Source organism: Triticum aestivum, chromosome 5B, assembly GCF_018294505.1.
Source record: "Triticum aestivum cultivar Chinese Spring chromosome 5B, IWGSC CS RefSeq v2.1, whole genome shotgun sequence".
In the NCBI taxonomy this organism is placed as follows: Eukaryota; Viridiplantae; Streptophyta; class Magnoliopsida; order Poales; family Poaceae; genus Triticum; species Triticum aestivum.
The window spans coordinates 321,227,167-321,248,418 of record NC_057807.1 but is presented as its reverse complement, the minus strand read 5'-3'; the positions used below and the strand labels follow the sequence as shown (position 1 = coordinate 321,248,418).

Here is a 21,252-nt window from a genome sequence, read left to right as displayed (position 1 = left end):
TGGTGTCGGTGTCAAAACCGTCGGATCTCGGGTAGGGGGTCCCGAACTGTGCGTCTAAGGCTAATGGTAACAGGAGGCAGGGCACACGATATTTACCCAGGTTTGGGCCCTCTCTATGGAGGTAATACCCTACTTCCTGCTTGATTGATCTTGATGATATGAGTATTACAAGAGTTGATCTACCACGAGATCGTAGAGGCTAAACCCTAGAAGCTAGCCTATGATTATGATTATTGTATCTTATCCTACAGATTAAACCCTTTGGTTTATATAAACATCGGAGGGGGCTAGGGTTACACAGAGTCGGTTACAGAGAAGGAAATCTACATATCCGAATTGCCAAGTTTCCCTTCCACGCAAAGGAGAGTCCCACACGAACACGGGACGAAGTCTTCAATCTTGTATCTTCATAGTCCATCAGTCTAGTATAAGCATATAGTCCGGCTGTCCAAGGACCCCCTAATCCAGGACTCTCTCAGTAGCCCCTGAACCAGGCTTCAATGACGATGAGTCCGGCGCACAGATTATCTTCGGCATTGCAAGGCGGGTTCCTTCTCCGAATACTCCAAAGTAGATCTTGAACATAAGAATTGTGTTCGGCTCTGCAAAACAAATTCCACATACCACCGTAGAGAGTACAATATTCCACGAGTCTAATCTGCTGACAACTTTTCCATAGCGTGACATCACGCCGTGGCCCAATCATTATTCAAACCATTTTCTCAACCTGCTACTACACATCTTCCGATGTGGTTTTGTTGGCATGTCCTGTCGAAGCAGAGATTGTGTCCCCTTATCACGGGATTCTCATCAATACGGGTGTGGGTAACCCAACCGCGCCATTAGTGCGGCGCTTGGGGAATAAGCGAGTTTCTAGGGCAAGTGGGGAGGCACATGACTTCTGTCGCCTTTATAAAGAGATAAGGATTCCCCTTTTTTCACCCATGCCTTCTTCTTCCTCTGCTCATCCATTCTCGAGCTCCAACGCCCAAGCTTTCACCTTCTCCGCAAAACCATTACGAACATGTCCAGAGTGGGAGGCAAGTGGATGGCCTCCTCCATTAAGAAGGAGGACATCAAGAAGCTTCGGGAGGCTGGATACTTGTCCGAAGACATCGTGCATCGGCTTCCGGCCGAAGGGCAGATCATCCCTACCCCGAAACCCCTGGAAAGGGTAGTTTTCCTTTCCCACTTCGTCCGCGGGCTAGGATTCTCCCTCCACCAGTTCGTCCGCGGACTAATGTTCTACTACGGGTTGGACTTCCATGATTTGGCCCCCAACTCCATCCTCAACATCTCGGCATTTATCGTCATGTGCGAGGCCTTCCTCCGCATCACACCTCACTTCGGCCTATGGCTGAAGACCTTCAACATGAAGCCAAAGGTGGTGAGTAGCCAACCAGCAAAGTGCGGAGGCGCCATGGTGGGCAAGATGCCCAATGTCACCTGGCTCGAAGGCTCCTTTGTGGAGACTGTGAAGGGGTGGCAATCGGGGTGGTTCTACATCACCGAGCCGCGCAATGCCAACCGGGCGGCGACCCCCGAATTCCGATCCGGCGTCCCCATGCGGCTCACCTCCTAGCAAGAGAAGGGCGTAGCCTAGGGCTCAGCGGAAGAACTGACCGGACTTCAGACATGCGTCCAAAATATGATAAGCGAGAAAATCAAGCTCGTCAACGTGGTCCAAGTTATGCTCCTCCGCCGGATTCTTCCGTGTCAGAAACGGATTTGCAATCTGTGGGAGTTCGACCCGGCCGAACACCAAACGCTGAGAGAGCTCTTCGGCACGACGCACGAAGACGTCTGGAGGGTGCTCTTCAAGGCCAACGAGGTACCACCACCCATAACCGAAGATCGCGGGCTCAACGCAAAACGCCGAGCCAATTCGGTAAGTTTTCATATTTGCAAGATATTCCTTTTACTAGCACAACCGCGGGAGGAATCTAAGCCTCCATGCCAATTTTACAGGCTTGGGTAGCGATAGCGGAGCAGATTAACTGTTCGGCTCCGCTACCTGAAGATCCAAAATCGCCTCTTCTAAAGAAGATGCTATTTCCGGCGCCCTATGAGGTGCCGAAGAAGAAGGCCGCGGGGACCAGAGATGGTCTCCGGTGCAAGGTTGCACCGGACACGACATCCGAAGACACCAAGACGCACTCCTCCACCAAAACGAGGAGGAGGAGGAGGAAATCCATCCCCCCCTACTGGGGGGGAAAGAAGAGGAAGGCCACCATGCATGGGGAGGCCAACGTGTCCAAGAAGGGACAAACCTTTCTTCCGGACCATCCCACCGCAGCCACCAACAGCGGCGAGGAGTGGGAACCCAGGGTCAAGCCCCTGGCTAAGTCGTAAGTATCCGGACACAATAGTATTTCCGGTATGTTTGCTTTATGGCTTCTTAACGTGTCAGACGTGCGCCTGCAGTCCGGCCCAATCCAACATCGAGATATCCTCCTCTTCAGAGGGATTGTTGGACTCGTTGGCGATGAACAGCGAGTCTCTTCTGACAGCCTCCTCCCCCAAGGCCACGGACGGCACCGAGGTGTTGTCTCGAAGGATACCAGGCCAAGGGGAGCTAGTTCCAGAGACACCTCCAGGCGAAACCCCGGTCGCCGGACACATGGGGGGAAAGACCCCCATAGACTCTGATAATGGGGGCCGCAGCCAGTTTGGTCCCCAGCCAAATACGGCTCCGGAGACCCAAGTGGTTTCGGATTCAGGCAGGCAGCCTCTCCCTAAGGACGGTGAGCCGCCTATACCGATGACCTCTGTCCATCCAGAGGCACCGGACAACTTGCTGGAAACGCTTCGCATCGCTTCCACTGATGAAGAACACCGTACTCTTATGAGTATGGTGATCGAGAAGGTTCGGTCCGCCAAAAGTGGATTGACCGAAGCCTGCGCTAGCCTTCTAACAGGTTTTGAGGTAAGTAATAAAATTGTGAGAGAATATCACAGTGTAGACAATAGCCCCTGATCCTCTGTGCGGTGTTTGGAAAGAAAAGCCGAACAGAGGATCAAATAATACTCGCAGGAGTCTAACATAAGATGTCTATGTAAATAAGCAGGCGTCGCTGCTGGCCGCTGCCGCCCATACTGCGGAGGTCTGTGGACTAAAGCAGTACCTGGAGCGGACCGAGGGAGAGCTCGTCCTCATGAAGAGGAAGCTGGAGGAAAGTCAAGGTACATAATACCCTGCCTGTGTACTTATGAAGGATAAATGGTTTCTGCTGATAAAAGCGTCATGAACCTTTATAGGGGCCACGACCGAAGTGGCGGCCCTTAAGAAGGCGTTGGTCGAGGGTGAAGACAAAGCGGCCAAGGAACGTGTCGCGTGCGAGAAGCAAGAGGTCCGGGTCAGCGAGGTCCAGCAAGAGCTCCAGGATTTCATCCAGAAGTACGAGTCCTTGGAGCGTGACTCTAAGACTCAAGAGTCCGATCTTGCCAAGGCCCTCCAGAGCGCACAAGACGCCAGAGCCGAAGCCCAGAGGGCCCTCCGGGAGATTCAGGCGGCCAAGAAGATTGCGGCAGGTAAGGCATTTGTTATGCAAAGCAAGCATGTGAAGGAGACATTCTTTTTACTTACCCAAATTTGGAGTTCTCCAGGAGCATTTGCGGATCTGCCGCGCATCATATCAGATGCCGCAGAGTTCTACCGAGCCGAAGAAGGGAGCTCAACGGAGAAGTTGTTTTGATCTCAATATCTTGGGACCCGATGCCCTTGAGCGACCAGCTGAAGCAACTGGTCGAGCTGCACAAGGCAGCCGAACTGGCCATGAAGGACCTCATAGTCCGGCTATGGCCTGCCGAGCCTATGCCTAGTAGCTACTTCGGACTCGTGAAGCGGCTTGTGAATGCCTGCCCACGACTTGAAGTCATAAAGTGGTCGGTTTGCATTGAAGGTGTGCGGATGGCCTTTGCATGTGCAAAGATGCATTGGGCGAAGATGGATGCTACGGCGCTGATGACCGAGGGGCCACCGAAGGGCAAGGAGCACCGCCGACCCGAGAAATATTATGACAGTGTCCTGAAGGGCTCCCGCCTTGTGGCAGAGCAATGTGCAAAGGATATAATCTTTGAATGAATGCATTCATTTTATCCTATAATATGAAACAAGTTCATTTGCGCAATATAATGCTTGTTGATTTAAAATTTTACCTCCTGTGCGGTCGTTTATAAAATCTGAGAGTTGGCCAGTCGTCGGCTTCTGCCCCCATGTAACTAGTACAGGGGTGTTCGGGATAAATGTAAACACTCTTTATCCAAGTTTTTGGTCCTTTAAGGAGGTGTCTAGCGCAACGAACAAGGCAATCGGACTATACAGCTTTATCACCCTCACTTAGCCATAGAAGTTCTATAATTTTAAATTTTGGCGTAGCCCCTGGTATTCGGAAGGCCGAACTTGGGGCGCTATACACGCCTAAATCGGACAAAGACCGATTCCTCGCATAAAGTGGAAAAAATCTTTAAGGATTTGAAACCTCTCGAACAGCGACCAGCTCTCGCCGCATCATGACAGTCAGTTTTCGGCTTTCTCTACTGAGGTGCTCGTCCGGAAGAACCGGGACACAATCGCAGTAGTTCTCCCTTTACTACCCTAGCCGATATAGCGGAACGTAGGGTAGCAAGCACAGGAGCCGGGCAACCCAACTATTGACCCAAGACATGATTCGGAGTTGATGCATATAATGCTATAAGTTCGGGGTGCCGCACTGTTAAAAGTGTTCGGACTTTCTTGCCGTGTTATGGGGTACACTGAAGCCCCTGGCGAACTGAACGTACCAGAATGTACGGGTGCGATTTGTAATAAATAAACAGTCAAGGAAAAAATGAAGTAATAAGCTGACGCTGCAAATTATTTTCCATTGTTATTTGAGTAATACGTCAAGGCGTATGTATACAAGTAGTGCGATAAGCAAATAGGGCTATTTGACATGCCCTAACCAAGAGCGAGCTGCGTGTGGGTATGTAAAACAGGTATAGCGATCGTTAGCAGAGACCACCTGGGGATTCCCTTGTACGTCAAAGCTCCTTGCTTCCTTGGTGTATCCGTCCCGTGATGGGTCCGATGATCAGGTTATCGGAAGAGCCTCAAGAAGAGAGGAACCTGAAAGAAAGAAAAAGGTGAAGGTATGCGGATCCCGGGGCGGTTGAGCCGCATTGTGGACCGCGGTCTAGCTGTGCCTCCATCTATGCCCATGGTATTTTAAGTGCGTAATTATGTACACGCGGCACGGATTTCACCGCTTGATTGGGACTAGGACGGAGGCCGAATTTCTAGGTGAGCTCTGGACAGTCCGGACGATCTTGTTGTAGAGTAGTTCGGACTCGCTTGACGGTGTCCGGGGGCTTTATTGCCGAATTGAGGGTCTGCCTAAGGAGGTTGCTCTGTACTTCTGCTGTAAGGGCCGCGGTGTGCTCCTCCGTATGGAGGGAGCGCTCTGTATTTCCATTGACTGTTATAACACCGTGAGGTCCGGGCATATTGAGCTTGAGGTAGGCATAGTGTGGCACCGCATTGAATCGAGGGAATGTGGTTCGCATGATAACCACTGTGGAAGGGGACGATATCGAAGATTAACTCCTCGCTTCGGAAGTTGTCCGGTGATCCAAAGACCACTTCCAGTGTGATTGAGCCTGTACAACAGGCCTCTACACCTGGTATGACACCTTTGAAGGTGGTTTTGGTGGGTTTGATCCTTGAGGGATCGATGCCCATTTTGCGCACTGTATCCTGATAAAGCAGGTTCAGGCTGCTGCCACCGTCCATGAGGACTCGTGTGAGGTGGAATCCATCGATAATAGGGTCAAGGACTAGTACGGCTGAGCCGTCATGACGAATACTGGTCAGATGGTCCCTGCGATCAAAGGTGATCGGACAGGAAGACCATGGGTTGAACTTTGGGGCGACTGGCTCCATCGCGTAGACGTCCCTTAGTGCGCGCTTCCGCTCCCGCTTGGGAATATGGGTGGCGTATATCATATTTACCGTTTTGACTTGGGGGGGGGATTTCTTCTGTCCTCCTGTGTTCGGTGGCCGGGGCTCCTCGTCGTCATCACTATGCGACCCCTTTTCCTTGTTTTCGGCATTTAGTTTGCCGGCCTGTTTAAATACCCAACATTCTCTGTTGGTGTGGTTGGCTAGTTTATCGGGAGAGCCGTGGATTTGGCATGGACGATGAGTATGCGGTCCAGACTGGACGGGCCTGGATTGTTTCTTTTAAATGGCTTTTTCCGTTGACCGGACTTGGAGCCACTGAATCCGGCATTGACGGCCGTGTCTTCGGTGTTATCGCCATTATTGCGACGCTTGTGTCTGTTGCGTCGGGGCTTGCCGTTGCTATCTATGGCATCTGAAGTGCCAGGATTTCTTGATGTGCTATTGCTACGAGCCAACCAGCTATCCTCGCCTGCACAAAAGCGGGTCATGAGTATCGTAAGGGCTGCCATGGACTTCGGCTTCTCTTGGCCGAGGTGTCGGGCGAGCCACTCGTCACGGATGTTATGCTTAAAGGCCGCTAGGGCTTCGGCATCCGGACAGTCGACGATTTGGTTCTTTTTAGTTAAGAACCGAGTCCAGAATTTCCTGGCTGACTCTCTGGGCTGTTGGTTTATGTGACTTAAGTCATCAGCGTCCGGTGGTCGCACATAAGTGCCCTGAAAGTTGTCAAGGAATGCATCTTCCAGGTTCTCCCAACTGCCAATGGAGTTTCCCGGCAGACTATTCAACCAGTGCCGAGCTGGTCCCTTGAGTTTTAGTGGGAGGTACTTGATGGCATGGAGATCATCGCCGCGGGCCATGTGAATGTGGAGAAGGAAATCTTCAATCCATACCGCGGGGTCTGTTGTCCCATCATATGGTTCGATGTTTTACAGGTTTAAACCCTTCTGGGAATTCATGCTCCATTACTTCGTCAGTGAAGCATAGGGGGTGTGTGGCGCCTCTATGCCGGGCTACACTGCGACATAGTTTGGATGAATCTGGTCAGCTGTATTCGGCCCGGACGGATTTGTATTTAGTGTATCCGGCGTGGCGGCCATCGTCACGAGTTGGGGCGTGCCCCCGCGACCCGTAGATCGGTCTTGACTGTCCTGCTTTGTTTTCCAATTCGTCTCGCAGGTCATGTGTGTAGCCCCGGGCCTTCGTGTTTCTATTTGTTTGGCGACAGGGTGCGGGCTGGTGTTCGGGCTGATACGCCACTTTGTCTCGGCCACGAGCTGGTCGGTCAGCCGCATCCTGCACTGGTAGTATAGGCTCTAGTGCCTCGTCCTCGAATTGAGGTAACAACCTGCGCTTTGCGTAACTTTTGGTTGGGCGCTCGAGTCCGTATTCCTCGGCCGCTAGGACCTCAGTCCATCTATCAGTGAGAAGATCTTGATCAGCTTGAAGCTACTGCTGTTTTTTCTTCAGGCTCTTTGAAGTGGCTATAAGCCGGCGCTTGAAGCGCTCCTGCTCGACGGGATCCTCAGGCACGGTAAATTCTTCGTTGCGGAGGCTCACCTCGTCTTTGGAGAGGAGCATGTAATTTTCATCCTCCGAGTTTTCATTCATTGCCTGTTCATCGGGGCTAGCTTGCGCGTCCTCCCGTCCGGCCTGTTTGAAGCTTGGTTGGGCGGGATTGTTTTCGTGTTCGGCATCATCCGGAGTGCTATTGTCTCTTGTTCCGGTATCGCTGTTTCTACCCTGGCGTGGTTTAGAGCGGTGCCGCTGATGTTGGCGCTTCGGCTATTTCTCCGGAGGATTATCCTCCGTTACATCCTTTTGATCATCGCCATTGTTTTCTTTGGGTGTGTCCACCATATATATGTCGTATGATGAGGTGGCTGTCCAGCGCCCTGTGGGTGGTGGTTTCTGTTCTTGTCCGACATCGTCGTCCATACCGTCGATGTCTTCGGAGCCAAAATCAAGCATGTCGGTTAAGTCGTCGACAATGGCTATTAAGTGGGTGGTGGGTGGGTAATGAATTCCTTCGTCGTCCGCTTCCCACTCAAGCCGGACATAGTTTGGCCGAGAGTCTCCTAACAAGGAGAGAGATTTTAATGAGTTTAGCATGTTGCCCAAGGGCGAGTGCTGAAAGATGTCCGTGGAGCTGAACTCCAAGATCGGTGCCCAGTTAGATCCGATGGGCGCGGATACGCGCGGTTCGGAGCCTATGGCCGGAAACGAGTCCGAGGGTCCGATGACACAGACCTCATTGGAAGTGAAATCTGTGTTCGGCTCTATCGCCGTTGAGTGTGCGGCTTCTGTGGCGGGGTCCATCCTCCCATCCTCGGATGGCACGATCTGCACTGGATCTAAAGCCAGGGCAGCTGCAGGTGCGATCTCCTGAACACCGTCCGATGGCAGATCTAGGTCATGCTCATCATGGCTGTAGGGCGTACCTGTCATGGGCTCGAATCCGTCGAAGATCAAGTCTCCGCGGATGTCGGCAGTGTAGTTCAGGCTTCCAAACCTGACCTGATGGCCAGGGGCGTAGCTATCGATCTGCTCCAGATGGCCAAGCGAGTTGGCCCGCAGTGCGAAGCCGCCGAATACGAAGATCTGTCCAGGGAGGAAAACCTCACCCTGGACCGCGTCGTTGTAGATGATTGAAGGAGCCATCAAGCCTTATGGTGACGACACAGTGGAACTCTCAATGAAAGCACCAATGTCGGTGTCAAAACCGGCGGATCTCGGGTAGGGGGTCCCGAACTGTGCGTCTAAGGCTAATGGTAACAGGAGGCGGGGGACACGATGTTTACCCAGGTTCGGGCCCTCTCTATGGAGGTAATACCCTACTTCCTGCTTGATTGATCTTGATGATATGAGTATTACAAGAGTTGATCTACCACGAGATCGTAGAGGCTAAACCCTAGAAGCTAGCCTATGATTATGATTATTGTATCTTGTCCTACAGACTAAACCCTCTGGTTTATATGGACACTGGAGGGGGCTAGGGTTACACAGAGTCGGTTACAGAGAAGGGAATCTACATATCTGAATTGCCAAGATTGCCTTCCACGCAAAGGAGAGTCCCACCCGGACACGGGACAAAGTCTTCAATCTTGTATCTTCATAGTCCATCAGTCCGGTATAAGCATATAGTCTGGCTGTCCGAGGACCCCCTAATCCAGGACTCCCCTCACCTGGAGCATGTCAAATGTCTCGACAGAGAGAACATTGAGCCCAGCTCCGCCATAGACGAGTGTCTTGGTGACGAGAACATTGCTGATGGTAGGTGAGCAGAGCATGGGGAGCGCGCCTGAGGTGGCTGCGCACTTGAGCTGGTCTGAAGAATTGAATGTGATGGCGTACTTTGGACCACCTGAGCGCATGCGACGCCTCGAGCTTGGGGAGGGCCGTGTTCACCTCACGCGCGAACTGCTTGAAGATGCGATGGGAGGCTGGGGCCTGAGCACCCCCCAGGATGCAGGATATGGCACGAGGCTCTTGGAAGCCCCCAGCCCCATCATCTTGATGGTGGTCGTCGTTCCTTCTTGGTGGCGGCGGCGGCGGAGGGAGGCCAGCGTTGCCCTGAGGACAGTCCTCGCGAGGCTGATCCCGCCACGGGCCATCACGAGGCTGGTCCTGCCAGCGGTCTTCACGAGGCTGATTGCGCCAGCCCTGGCGGGGGCCATGATCGTCCCAGTAGCCTCCATCGCGGCCTCCTCCACGGCTATAGCCACGGTCGTTGCGCTCGGGACGCCGGCCAAGGCGTCCGTCGCAGATAGCCCTGAGCTCTTGGCAGTCGTTGATGTTGTGGTTGTGTACGTTGTGGAAGACGCAGAACAGGCGGTTGCCCTCGGAGGACTCAGGTTGATCACAGCCACACTTTATGTTAGGCTCGGCTGCGAGCACAGTCGGGCCCTTGCGCTTCACGTCCTTCACCTTGGCCTTGTTGTCTTCAGGATCGGCTTCAGGGAGCTCGAGGAGTGAGAGGCGACCTTCTTCTTCCCTCGCGCACCGGGTCGCCATGTTGAACATCTCCAGAGTCGAGCACAGATCCTCATGTATGGCGAGCTCCTCCTTCATCTTGACATCTCGCACGCCATCAGTGAACACTGAGATGATGGCCTCGTTCGACATCTTGGGGATCTTGAGGCGGACGTTGGTGAAGTGCTGGATGTACTTATGAAAGGTCTCTCATGGTTGTTGCTTGATGCATCGCAGGTCGCCAGCTGCAGGAGCGCGGTCCCGGGTACCTTGGAAGTTGGCAATGAAGCGCTCGCGCAGCTCGTCCCAGGAGGAGATCGACCCCACCGGGAGGTTCAGGAGCCACGAGCGCGCGCCATCCTTGAGAGCCATGGGGAACCGGTTCGCCATAACCTTCTCATCACCGCTTGCCGCCTTGAAGCTCAACTCATAGAGCTGAAGGGACTCGGTCGGGTCGGGGGTGCCGTCATAGCGCAGAGGCAGATCTGGCTTGAACTTGCCGGGCCAGACGACGCGACGAAGCTCTGGAGTGAACGCATGGCATCCCGCCGTGGCCACTGGGGCTCGCCTTTGAGGGGAAGCCAGGTCTTGACGCCCACGTGCAACCACCTCAGGATGCATGCGGTCTTGGCGCGGAGGTGCGGGAGGAGCTGGGAGCGCACGCGCTTCTGCCTGAGGCCGCTACATGACCCAACAGCTTTCTTCATCGCGCGCGGGCGCCCTGCGCGGTTGATCACGCTGGGAGGCCTCACGCCTTGGCTCGGGGACGAAGTCTTGCCGAGAGGAGGAGCAGGAGCGCCGTGAGCTATGTCGCCCGCCTGGGGCTGCGGGGGAGGCAGCGAGCGGGATGACGCCGGAGCCTCTCCGGCAGCGCTGACGAGCTCGGCGATGCGGTCCGGCCAATCCTTGTAGAGGTCGTCGGCCGGACGGTAGCGCAGAAGCTCACGCGCCATGAGCAGCGCTGACTATGCAGTCGCCGGCCCGCGGCAGGCGTGGGAGGACGAAGCAGCGGCCGGGGTCAGCGATGGAGTGGCGGTGCGGCCGTCGCGTCGCATGGAGGATGGCAGCGACCAATCCTGCTGCTCGTGGGTTGCAGGGCCAGTGGCAGCATTGGCCACGGGCGACGAGGAGCACCGTTGCCAGCGGGCACCGTCTGCGCGATGCGCGCGGCAGGGGCTATTCGGCGCTCAGCACGAACTTGACGAGCGTTCGTAATGAGAATGGCAGAGCGGGGGTGAAACAACCAGCGGAAGAGAGAGGTTCGAACTCAGGGGCGTGTGCGAAGAACTCAACCTCTCAAGCCTCCCGATCCACAGCTCTCACGACCTAGCTCGATGAACACGACAGAGAAAGACACGACAGTTTACCCAAGTTCGGTCCACCTTGCGGTGTAATACCCTACTCCCGCTTTGTGGTGGATTGGCCTCGCAATGGGCTGAGGATGAACTAGTACAGGTGGAAGAACAGCCTCAGGAGGCGTGTTCTTGTGATGAGCTCTTGGTGGTTCTATGAGCTGATCACCTGGTGAGTTGATCGATCCATCCCCCTCTCTACGGTGGTGGTGGCTAGGCCCTATTTATAGTGGTCTTGGTCCTCTTCCTCCAAAACTTAGGCGGTAAGGGATCCCACAACGGCCAAATTTGAAGGGGAACAAGAAGTACATCTAATCCTGATGAAAGGTGGTCTTCGCCTGCAAAGCCTCTGAGCATGACGTCGTGGTGGGCTCGGTGATGACATCCATCCTGCTGTTCTAGCAGTCTTGGTCTCGTTGCACGCAAATGGCAACCTTTGCTTGATTCCTTGGGACTCCGCACCTGCGCTTGCCTCCTTTGCACCAAAGAGGAAACCTGTTGTACTGCGCCCGCTGGCGCGTGCCTGGCCTTGATCGTCATGGCTGATGTCATTTCAGCCTCGTGAGGCTGGGTCTTGCATAGAAATCTCTGCTCCGCTCAGGAGGCAGCCTAAGGAGGCCGCTCCCTCGGGAGGTCTTGATGTCGCCCGCCTCGCGAGGGTCTTGTCTTGCCGTAGTCGAAGCTGGGCCATACCAGGCCGTCGATGAAGCCACGCCGTGGGCCGTAGGCAGGCAGGTCTGGGTACCCTGGTTCCTAGAACGCCGACAGATACTTTGTGGCTTTGTGGGTGGTTCAACAAATTGATTGGAAACACAACTCTGAGGTGGTTTACTACCTACGTGGTTTCATCCTACTTCCTCCGATAGAAATAGAGACTTTAGAGTGATTCTTTGCCACGCTTTGAGGGATTATCATGTGGTTCAATTATGTAAAATTGTTGAGAGATTGCACTAGCGAAAGTATGAACCCTAGGTCTTGTTGCCAAGCATTGAGACACCATTTTCACACGCTTTTGTTACTTGCTATTCCCTCCATAAAGAAATATAAGAGTGTTTAGATCACTACTTCAGTGATGTAAACACTCTTATATTTTTTTACGAAGGGAGTACCTTCCTATTTTTATTTGTTCAGATTATAAAAAGCTATTTCTACCATCCATAATACACGTATATCACCGACGAACTAATCCGCCTATACAACTAACAATTGTATTAGGTGTGTTGGGGACACAAGAGACTGCTTGTATTTGGTTGCAGGATTGTTTGAGAGAGAACCATCTTCATCCTACACCTCTTGCGGATTGATAAACCTTAGGTCATCCACTTGAGGAAATTTGCTACTGTCCTACAAAACTCTACGCTTGGAGGCCCAATAAAGTGTATAAGAATAAAGTTGCATAGTAGACATCACTCGGCCATCTTGCGTGATAAATTTTGGACTGCCACAGACTCCTTCGGATTGTTCCTTGGGGTCCAGGAGCTGCGCCTACTCGGGTCACGATGTATGGTGTGACGATGCCGGCCCAAGGTGGGTCTGGCAGCTCTACATCCGGGATGTAGAACCACTCCCCGTGCCACCTTTTGATCGTCTCCACGAATTCCCCGGGAAGGTACTTGGAGCTGGCCAACCTTCTGATGGCGGCACCACTGCATTCACACGTCTCACTGACGTTCGTTTGTGGCTTGATGTAGAATTTTTTGCCGCAAGCCAAGGTACGGCTCGCAGTACAGAAAAGCTTCACATAGCGTGATAAAGCACGCTATGTGGAGAACCGAGTTTCGGGGGAGGTGGTGAAGTTGCAGACGGTACAAATGGAGGAGACTCCTAAAAGGGGATGGATGGGAAACCCTAACCCATGGAGCAGGAAAGGGATGAAGCATATCCGTTCATTGTCCTATGAATTGGGCTTGGGCACCGTCTCGGACCAAGCCTCGTCATCCTTGATGATGAGCGGAGCATGGGAAAGGACACCTCCGGTGGCAGGTATCCTACCTTGGAGAGCCAGCCCAGTTGTGTGTGCGTGATGGTGTAAAGCTTCCACTTCCCCTTGGCTAGGGAAACAACCTTCTCCTTTGTCGGCTCCACGACGGAAGCCTTGTTGGTGTTCATCGTCTGGCGGCCCCTTCCGTAGGCAACAGTCTCCAGCCATGGGTCTTGCGGTGGTGAAGCTCTGCGGTGTGCCGGGAAGAGTGGTTGGGCGTAAGGAAGAAGAAGGCGGGTGAGGAGAAAGGTGTAAAGTTCTCCCCCGCTTTGTCTCCATCCTTATATAGTGGTTGAGGAAATGAAATGGTGGCATGTTATCTCTGCCGCATGACACATAATCTCTTCGTATCCCCCTCCCCCCAACGATGATAATTTTGCGGCAAGGAGGGGGGTCGAGGCGCACGATGGGACGGGACGTGAGTAGGCCCCTAGCCCACTCCCTCACACCACCTTATGTTAGGTTAGGGATGACACGCGGTCTTGTGGGGCCACCTGATGAGACCGGACTGGTTTGTCAGAGTTAGTCCGACGACCTTTGATTACACAACGCGGGAACTTGGCTCCCACCCGGCTAGCTGCACGGGAAAACTTTTCTTGTGCGCAGGTCAGCCAGCACCTCCAGAATTTCAAAGACCGGGTTGGTCTACGTCACCTCGGAGGCAGCTCAACAGGAGGCCGGCTGCAGGATGACGTTGTTTCGGGGACGCTTCATTTGAACATGTTTCAAGACCAGTGACTAAAGACGATGTGCGGCTCGGGGCGACTGAGGTGCAGCCAAGCTTGAAGACCAGTTCAGGGGCTACTAATAGTGTCCCGGCTAAGGGGCCTCACACCCTGCCGGTTTCCGGCCCGGTGGGCCGGGTTAAGGACCCCCTATGTCGATTCAGTCCTGGAGCCCGGTTTACATGAAGATTCCAGGAGACTTGGGGTACAATCTGAAGATACTGGAGCCATGGAGGACTCTACCTCCACCGACGTAGTCGACCTAGCTCTGTAACTCTAGGACCTCCCCCCCCCCCTCCCTCCCCCCTTGTACGCTATATAAGCCGGGGGTCGGGCTCGTTGTAGATCATATTCAATCCCTTGGTAATTTACATGTACTTTGTACACACTCCAACGCAATAAACAAAAGCAAGAGCTGATATTAACCAAGTGTTGAGGCTCTGCTGATACTGTTGTGATCAGCTGCTGATACTGTTGTGATCAGCTGCTGCTCCTGCTGATATTGAACTTGTGATCAGCTCAGGTAAGCTCTATTGTGATCATCTACTCCAAGTGCTCCAAGTATACTTTTTCTTTGCTCTTGATCTGTTGGAGTAAATTGAAAGGAGTACTGTATTTCTTGATGGTGTTTGTACTCCTCTACTGTACTCCTTGGATTTGCTGATTTGTTGTGGACGATCAGTTGATTTGGTGCAATAGATGAACAATTGAACTGATATTGATCAGCAGCACTCCTTTTGCTCTGCTGATATGAACTGATATTGATGTAGTAGACCTTGATTTGTTGCACTCCCTCAGTTTGCTAGTTGATCTGCTCCTCCTTTGTTGTAGTGTTTGCTGGTTGGTTTACTCCTTTGCTGGTTGATCAGTTGATTGAGAGTGGGGCGGTGAGGTGCACCAGGTACGGCGAGGAGTGCCTAGGCAAAACCACAAGCAAACAGGTTGGGAACGCAAAAGAACCAATCTCGACAACTAGACACTTCCACAGCAATCATAAAACGGCAACACGATCCGGTTCCAATTTACCGGCAGCAATAATGATGTGTGCTTCCTTAGAATACTTCCATGCAAAACATCAAAACTACTACTACAAGATTTCCTACAGCTGCCTGCAATGCAACGAAAAGGTAAACTCAAGGCACACATTTGCATACCATTCTACATTCTAGAAAATGTACGGATTCCCAGGGGAGGAAGGGACTGGCATCAAAATTTTACATCATGGGCCCAGAGTGGCTTCATCTACACCACTCCCTTCGCGGAGGCATTTTCTCAAAAGCTCAAATTGGAGCTATTTTGGGGAGAAGTGGATACCGACATCAACTTTGTTACAAACAATAGACCTGGACGGACACAGAACAATCGATTTATACATCCCGAAAGCACCTCCTGGCTAATCTCTTGCAAAGCACGCGCCCATCTGCCAACATGGCACGCCTTCAATACCCCTATCCGCCCGCCGTCGCTCAAGGGCATGAAAAGACAGCGTGTCACATGCCATGTGTGCAGTCTCAAAGAAAGTAATCTGGGGCAGGCCTCTTGGCAGGAACACCTCTTGATTCCTACAGAGGTAGGCAGACAAATTAGATGCCAGGTGCGTGCAACACATTACAAAGGTAATGGTACAAGTCATGAGCACAAACATGTGGAGCAGCTTCAAATACACGGAACTGCTTATTCAGGTTCTCATCAAGCTCTAGGATTGCAGCAACATTGCCACACCTGCAAGTCAGATAATTTCGAAGAGGTAAGCATTTCGTTAGGTACTATAACAAATACAGCATATCGATCAGAGATCACAGCACGCCAGAAAAATTCAGACTGTTTAACATATTCCTCTTAAGTCTTACATAACTCTTCAAATCCAAACAATTGCAGTAAGTTTTCTTATATAGCAACTAAAATAATTGCAATACAATTGCTAAACCTCTGCAAATGGTACGAGTTAAAAAATATCAAATTCTAAGTTTCATCACATGTACTCAAAATGTAGAGTACACAGTAGCCTGAACATAATTACATACAAAGCAGCATCAGGGCAACAGAGAATCAAAAGCTTTGGACAGGTGGGAAAATATAGAACATGTTATGTCAGCAACCTTTTATGGCTTTGATATAAACTCCACACCCACTTCCATTCTCTTAATTTCCACACACAATCTTATTCAATACTGTCAAAAACTAAAATCTACATAATTCGTCATTATACTTCAAAAGGAACATTGTGACAGAAGCTGAATTTTCAAGTACCTGTAGCAATAGTTAGGAGCAGACCATACAGTAACAATCTTGTTATTGAACATCCACTTGAATCCTTCCATGACTAGTTGATGAGCACGGCAAATATAATCTATGTTGTTTGAGTGGTTAAATGAAGAGACAACGTTTCCACCAAAGAGGAACCCTGCGCCTCGAGGACTTAATCCCCAGCCGTCTACAGCATCCTCTGGATCAGACCAAAGAAGGTCACACATGGCACCATCATGAGGCACTTCTTGCTTGCGATCTATTACTCTGATCTGTTGGGGGCACATGATAATAAAGTAATAGAAATGGAATGCATGAACTACAAAATATAACACTGAAGAATAATATACCTGATCCAGTGTCGTAATAGCAGGGGAAAGGCCTCCATGGACACTGAAGATTTTGTTCTCAATAAGTGCAGACAAACTGAAATTAAGAAATATGTCCACTCTTGTAGATTATGATTTAACTCAAAGAAGCACATAGCAGGCAAATTTGACAAATTAACCTGTGGACGAAATCAAATCACAGAATGAACTGCACGGGAAACTATTTCACGCGGCTGACCTTTTTGTGTGACGCCCGACACGAAGGCGCCACACTACACTGTGCAACGCCTCACAGATAGGCGCTACACGCCTGGCCAGTGTTGCACCCCAGACTGCCTAAAAATTGCTAAGTCATTGTGCAGAGCCTAAGAGCTAGGCGCTGCACTGTATAGTGTGGCGCCTAGCTCTCAGGCGCTGCACTAGTGGTTGCACTACAAAATGAAGCAACCACTAGTGCAACGCCTAGAAGCTAGGCGCTACACTGTATAGTGTGGCGCCTAGCTCTTAGGCGCTGCACACTGACTTAGTAATTTTCGGATCACACGGGTGCGACGCTGGCCAGGCGTGTAGCGCCTATCTGTGAGGCGTTGCACAGTGTAGTGTGACGCCTTCGTGTCGGGCATCACACAAAAAGGTCAGCCGCGTGAAATAATTTCACGGGCAGTTCATTCTGTGATTTGATTTTGTTCATAGGTCAAATTTGTCAATTTTGCCCACATAGCAGCCTCATAGCATTACCACATGCAATATAAAAGCAACATAGAAATATTACCTTAAATAGTCAAATATTTCTGTGCAATATCTCCAGACATTCACCGAGCCGTATTTACGAAGACACTCATCATAGAAGCCATAAACCTGCAGCGATGTACGAGTTCGAAGAATAAATGACAACTATCGTAACATCACTACAGAATATCCAACTTGAAAAAGGTCACTCACTTGTGTGATCTGCCTGCTCTCATGATTTCCTCGTATTAAAGTTATACGATCTGGGTACCTAACCTGGAGACAATATGATAGTAAAGGTTAGGACAGGAAATTAAATGGCACAGAATGTAACTTGAAAGAGAACAACTCGAAGTGTTTAACTACTGAATTTGGATTAGGGAATTTGAATGTGAGGAGCCAAGATAAATCGCGAATGAGTATAAGGCCTCTCCAAAATTTTAAAGCAAGCATGCAGAATTCTCGCATTTTACAACAGACATAAGATAAAGCTTTCAGCCATTCAGTGAGGTGCAGAGTTATACTGACTTCAGGTGGCCTTTTTACAGCAAAATGCAATACACTATCTTATATGGCATCCTCAGTTATGAAACAGGCCAGACACTTAGCAGCCAAACAACAGTTACTCTCTGAAGTATGTTAGGCATCATAATTTAGATTATGTTTGGTAATATACCTTGCCAAATTTTTGGCTATGACCAAAAGTTTGCTCTTTGTTTGGAAAGTTGCCAATTTTTTGGCAAGCTAATGACCCTTTACCAACTCTACTTCATTTATGAGCCAATGTTTGCTAGACTCAGGGGCAAGCAAAACCTTGACCAAACTTTTGACTTGCCAAATTTTTGGTAGGGCGACATTGGGCTCAGACCAAACACACCCTTACTCTCTGAAGCTATACATCATCATTACATGACAAGAGTATGTGTATATACCTAACAATCTCCAGGGTCATTTGGCTGATAACTTAGAGATGTAGCATACCCATAGTTAAAAAAGGCACGTATAGGCTCTAGGCGATAGCAAAACGCCTAGCGCTTAATTGCGCTTAAGTGTGCGCTTTGCTAAGAAAAGCACAAGGCGGTGGCAAAACGCACAATTAACGCCTAGCACTTTTTTTTAAGTGTGAGCATACCAGACCAGATTACATTTCTGTCGACATGCAGAACCCTGTTTCTTGCTATACTTCCCACATTGCACCTTTTCATGAGAGGCGTGGGAAGAAAGCACCTCCTTCTAAAAGACTTGTTATAGTTCTAGTCCATTCAATCATTTCTGTCACTATAATGACTGGAGCGTTAATGGCTATGATATGAACCTAGAGGGCGGCCAGAAGGCATGGATTGAATGAGACCTTAAGGAGAGGGATAGCTAGGCAAGAACTTTTATAAGAAAAACTAAATCATTAATCTTCTGTGCTAAATAAGAGAGAAGTCATAGATACAGTACATCCTTAAATGGAGGATGTGTTGTGTCCTTTCTGGACTCCAATTATAATACTTCCAAACTAGCTTCAAAATCAACTTCCTAATTCTCCTCAATTGTCTACTAAGCAGTTCACTTTAATTCCTTACTGTCTCTGCAATCACCCTATTCTTCTTCTCCCTGGACTACAACTTGGATGCCAGATTCCTTATGAGCATTTTACGGGCAGCAGGTAGTATTGATTTTGTCTTACCAGGACCATGTTCATAAAAGGCTACATTTGGTTTCAAAGTTGACACAATCAAAATAAGTTAGAAATAGCTTCCAATTCTAGCTAGGAATTATTGCAAAACTGAGAGTTATAGATACACATGTGTGACCATTCCAGCAACAAAAAAAGGTAATTAGACACCATTCATTTGAACTACTAGTTCACGTTATTACGCAGTCTAGTGTCATACAGGCTTCACACTATTGGCTTTCATGTGCACATCAGGGCCGCAAGCTGAGCGCCAGCTTTGACCACTGCTGTACAAACAGGTCTACTATACCATATACCAGCCTGTATATAAGGAGCATGGCCTTCCCCATACAAGTAAAATAGTCTGGTAAGGCAGTGTAGTCAAGAGTAACTACTGGGTCAGTTGACCGAGAAAATGGCCGTTACCGTTTTTGGAACAGAGGCATCAATAAACATTAAAAGATACAGCATTAATAGATATGCCTACAAAACATATTAGTATTACTTATCAACAGCATACCTTTAAGGCCAAAAGAAGCAAAAATGTTTCAACAGAATAAAATCCTCGGTCAACAAAATCCCCAAGGAACAAGTAGTTTGTCTTCGGGCAGTCACCTCCAACTTTGAAAAGTTCTTTCATGTCGTAGAACTGTCCATGAATGTCTCCACATATCTGAGTGCAAGAAGCAAATATTAGTTTCTTAAATCACAATTATTTGAACACGTGTAGATATATCAGCCAGACAAAAGCACAACCAATGAATATACACATTACATCATTTTCCTTGAAAAAGACATGACAGGAATGAGAAATATTTTCCCCAGACCATCTCCAGAAGATAATGACACAGGAAATCTGGCATCACCTCACCAACGAAACCCTAGAGCCCTAATGCAAACACTAGTAAATCTCAATCAGAACGCAGTGAAATTTGGTTGCCCAAACGAACGGAATCGAAGCCTTCCCGCACATCAGTACATCTCCCAAGCACCCGCAATCTTCACCGGGACCTCGGGGAGCGACCCCGACTCGTTCGAGAGCGCGTCATTTCCCCCATTGAATCGCGCCCAAACCGCTTCCAATCGAAAAGGAGAGGGAGCTGCGCGCAAGCACGTACCGTGACGGGGGCGTCGACGCGCTGGACGTTACTCTCCTCGACGAGGATCTCCATGGCCTTGAGGCAGAGCGCCTTGACCTCCGCCTCCGCCAGCGGCTCGCACCGCTTGAGCTGCTCGATCTGCCGGTCCAGATCCGACGTCCCCATCTCGGCTCCTTCCCCCCTAGAGCTTCTAGAAGCTTCCGGAAGCGCGGCGCGCGCCTCGCCCTCCCTGCTTCCCGCTGATTCTGGAAGATTCTAGGGTTGGGAGGGGGAGGAAGGAGGAGGCGCGTGCAGTGCGGGCCGTGGTGGCATGTGGGGGCGAGCGTTTCGGGGCCGGTAAGGTTACCTCACTTTCGATTCCCGTCGCCGGGGAACATTTTTGATTTTCCCTGCCCCGTGTTCTCTTTGCCTGTCATATCTTTTTCTCCAGATTTAATGGTAGATATTACCTTTTACTCCCTCCGTTTTTAAATATTTGTCTTTCTAAAAATTTCAACAAGCGACTATATACGAAGCAACATGAATGGATCTACACTCTAAAATATGTGTATATACATCCGTATGTGGTAGTCCATTTGAAATCTCTAAAAGAACAAATATTTAGAACAGAGGGAGTATTTTAAAATCAACCAAAGGTATCGACTAATTTCTTCATAAAACATAAACTATAGTTGGAAATAATAATTTTTGTTATAATTAAAGAGGAGTTAATGAATGAATAATGGTGTCACGCTCATCTTTCCTTCCCCTTTTTCTCACTCTAGAAAACCAGTTACAAACCACATGGTGGGTATTGTGCAGTGTGTTTCTTGTGTTCTTCTCCTCGAGTTTGCTTCAAGAGGTGACCCTTCTTCATTATCAATATATATTTTTTGTATGTGTGGCTTGACAGACTCAAAGGCAGGGGCGGAGCTCTGTTGGGGCCGACCTGGGCCATGGCCCGCCCAGTAATTTAACCAATGTTTTTACTTATGTATTCTTCCTATCCCAGCACCCCCAGCCCAGCTTTGCACATCCTCTGAATCTCTCGTAGACAACGCACTTGCGCACCACATCAGCGAGTGGGAACTGCACGACATCTTCATCCGCTCCCCATCTTGAAGCATGTAGCCGTATCGCTGCCCCGGACCAGGGAGCACCGGCCACCGGAGCGAGCCTTCGGTTATCTCGCAGAGCAGTTGTCGGCCATGGCGCGGGGAGGGAGGGGTCACAT

At 50.3% G+C, this 21,252-nt stretch overlaps 1 protein-coding gene across 2 annotated transcripts; it reads right to left on the bottom strand.

The window, feature by feature from the left end:
- Nucleotides 1–15,099: 15,099 nt before the first annotated feature.
- On the bottom strand, nucleotides 15,100–20,400 carry LOC123111626 (serine/threonine-protein phosphatase PP-X isozyme 2). Of its 2 annotated transcripts, none has more exons than XM_044532451.1 (8): nucleotides 20,058–20,400; nucleotides 19,460–19,612; nucleotides 17,490–17,552; nucleotides 17,320–17,405; nucleotides 16,569–16,644; nucleotides 16,222–16,490; nucleotides 15,598–15,693; nucleotides 15,100–15,533 (listed from the first exon to the last, which is right to left on the bottom strand). In XM_044532451.1, the coding sequence occupies exons 1-8, from the start codon at nucleotides 20,202–20,204 to the stop codon at nucleotides 15,365–15,367; spliced, it is 1,059 nt and encodes a 352-aa protein (XP_044388386.1). In that variant the 5' UTR covers nucleotides 20,205–20,400; the 3' UTR covers nucleotides 15,100–15,364. The 2 variants fall into 2 exon arrangements, with proteins under 2 accessions (XP_044388386.1, XP_044388385.1); XM_044532450.1 differs by having other exon boundaries at nucleotides 15,615–15,693; nucleotides 20,058–20,393.
- Between the last annotated feature and the right edge of the window lie 852 nt (nucleotides 20,401–21,252).

Bases quoted from the DNA above. Each gene is read 5' to 3' on its own strand.
- LOC123111626 (XM_044532451.1), bottom strand. From the start codon at position 20,204: ATGGGGACGTCGGATCTGGACCGGCAGATCGAGCAGCTCAAGCGGTGC. The intron at 16,645-17,319 runs GTAATATTTCTA...TCTTAATTTCAG, and splicing joins GAAATATTTGACTATTTAAG to TTTGTCTGCACTTATTGAGA. The intron at 15,694-16,221 runs GTACTTGAAAAT...TCTGACTTGCAG, and splicing joins GCTCCTAACTATTGCTACAG to GTGTGGCAATGTTGCTGCAA.